The sequence below is a fragment of the Propithecus coquereli genome, unplaced genomic scaffold, assembly GCF_000956105.1.
Source record: "Propithecus coquereli isolate 6110/MARCELLA unplaced genomic scaffold, Pcoq_1.0 Scaffold38, whole genome shotgun sequence".
Taxonomy (NCBI): Eukaryota; Metazoa; Chordata; class Mammalia; order Primates; family Indriidae; genus Propithecus; species Propithecus coquereli.
The window spans coordinates 4,578,412-4,580,166 of NW_012149507.1; the positions used below are offsets into that span (position 1 = coordinate 4,578,412).

The 1,755-nt window shown below is 35.2% G+C and overlaps 1 protein-coding gene across 1 annotated transcript in view; it reads right to left on the reverse strand.

Moving 5' to 3' along the window:
• Nucleotides 1–1,755, reverse strand: part of SMCHD1 (structural maintenance of chromosomes flexible hinge domain containing 1) — a 175,263-nt gene that overhangs the window by 105,888 nt on the left and 67,620 nt on the right. Inside the window, exons 5-6 of the mRNA XM_012652077.1 lie at nucleotides 1,375–1,489; nucleotides 1,134–1,253 (exon numbers count right to left, since the gene is read on the reverse strand). Coding sequence (XP_012507531.1) covers nucleotides 1,134–1,253; nucleotides 1,375–1,489 — 235 coding nt within the window. The remainder of the gene's footprint in view (nucleotides 1–1,133; nucleotides 1,254–1,374; nucleotides 1,490–1,755) is intronic.

The following is a 1,755-nucleotide window of genomic DNA, read 5'->3' on the forward strand; positions in this document are numbered from 1 at the left end:
ATAAAAAAAACCCCTCAAAATCATTCTAGCGCATCTCTACACACTAAATTACTAGTATTATAGCTACAATACAAATTATACAAGTAACATTTCATACACTTTGACAGTTAGTAGATTAGTCTGGGTTTATCAGTGATGCAAGCTCATTATCCAAATATTTATCAAGCACGTTCTCTAGTCCCATGCTTCAACTGGTGTCCGAGGAAGATAGGTTCAACATAAATAAGACAGTGTGCCCTTGATCTCTACAAATTCCGTCTGGTTCTCAAGACTTTTTAATTCAAAAACAAAATGCCGGCCAGGCATGGTGGCTCACACCTGTAATCCTAGCACTCTGGGAGGCCAAGGCAGGAGGACTGCTTGAGGTCAGGAGTTCAAGAACAGCCTGAGAAACAGTGAGACCCCATCTCTACTAAAAATAGAAAAAATTAGCTGGGTGTGATGGTGCACCCTTGTCCCAGCTACTTGGAAGGGTGAGGCAGGAGGATCTCGAGCCCAGGGGTTTGAGGTTGCAGTGACCTAGGCTGATGCCACCGCACTCTAGCCCAGGTGACAGAGAAGACTCTGCCTCCAAAATAACAAAAAAAAAACCTCTCAAAATTACTTTAAAATAAAAATTTTCAGATAAAATATAATGTTTCAAACAGAAAAGTTTAAGTAACATACAATAAATACCACTTACTGACTACCAAGATTCTGTCCTATTAAAATGAGAATTTGAATGCAAACTTGTAACAGAAATCTCTCATTTATTTCTCTGGAAGTCTGATTTCCTGAAAGTCCATTTCTCCATCACTGTTTTTCTATTCTATTTCTATTGTTACATAACAAAGATTTTAAAACCCAAATTCAGACCAAGGAAAAAGTTTATAATCTTACAAACAATTTATAGAAAGCTTACTAGGCTTTGAGACAACTTCTTGTCTGGAGACTTTCACAGCCTGAGAAAGCACATAAATGTAAATTTTTGCTACATACATGACTAAAGCAAAAAGAATGAAAAATTAACTCATTTTAAAAATTTCATACCTTCTAGTTTTTAAAACAACTTTGCTATCATAGAAATTAGAAAAAAAGTTCTGTCCTATTATCTATCCAAAGGAATAAATTTACAATTATGAGTTAAAATGTACCTTTCTGTTTCTAATATATCCACTATATATTGCTTCTTTATTTTTCTCCTTCTTCTCAAAATCTTCTTTAGAAAGTACAAGCTCATGAACATCTTGGGAATCTGCAGGTTTGCTTATCATCTGTTAAATATTAAAAAGAGCACTTTTAAAATTCCTAATAGTTAAACTGGTTAACACATTTCTACAGCTAACCTCAAAATATTTTGATTAGTTTTCATTTGTAAGAAATCTTTTTACTTACTCTGGCTGATTGTCCAACAAAGAAAACAGCCTGCTTGCCCCCAACACCAAAATAGGAAATATCACTATTTAAACTGCGTGGCACTGGTACTGGACGAACATATCCGGAATGATCACTAAAACAAAACATTACATTAATGCAGTGATTTTAAACAAGCTACTAAAACGTCAAAGGAAAAATTTATTGCTCTTTTATTAAGTGTTAATAAAATGATCCCCAAGCCAGCTAACACCCTTAATTAGAAGGTGAAATAATCAATGCTGAAAGTCAAGATATCATCTAGTCCACTGGTTCTCAAAGTGTAATCCCCAGCTTCACCTGAAAACTTTAAGAAATGCAAATTCTTGGCCGGGTGTGGTGGCTCACGCCTGTAATCCTAGC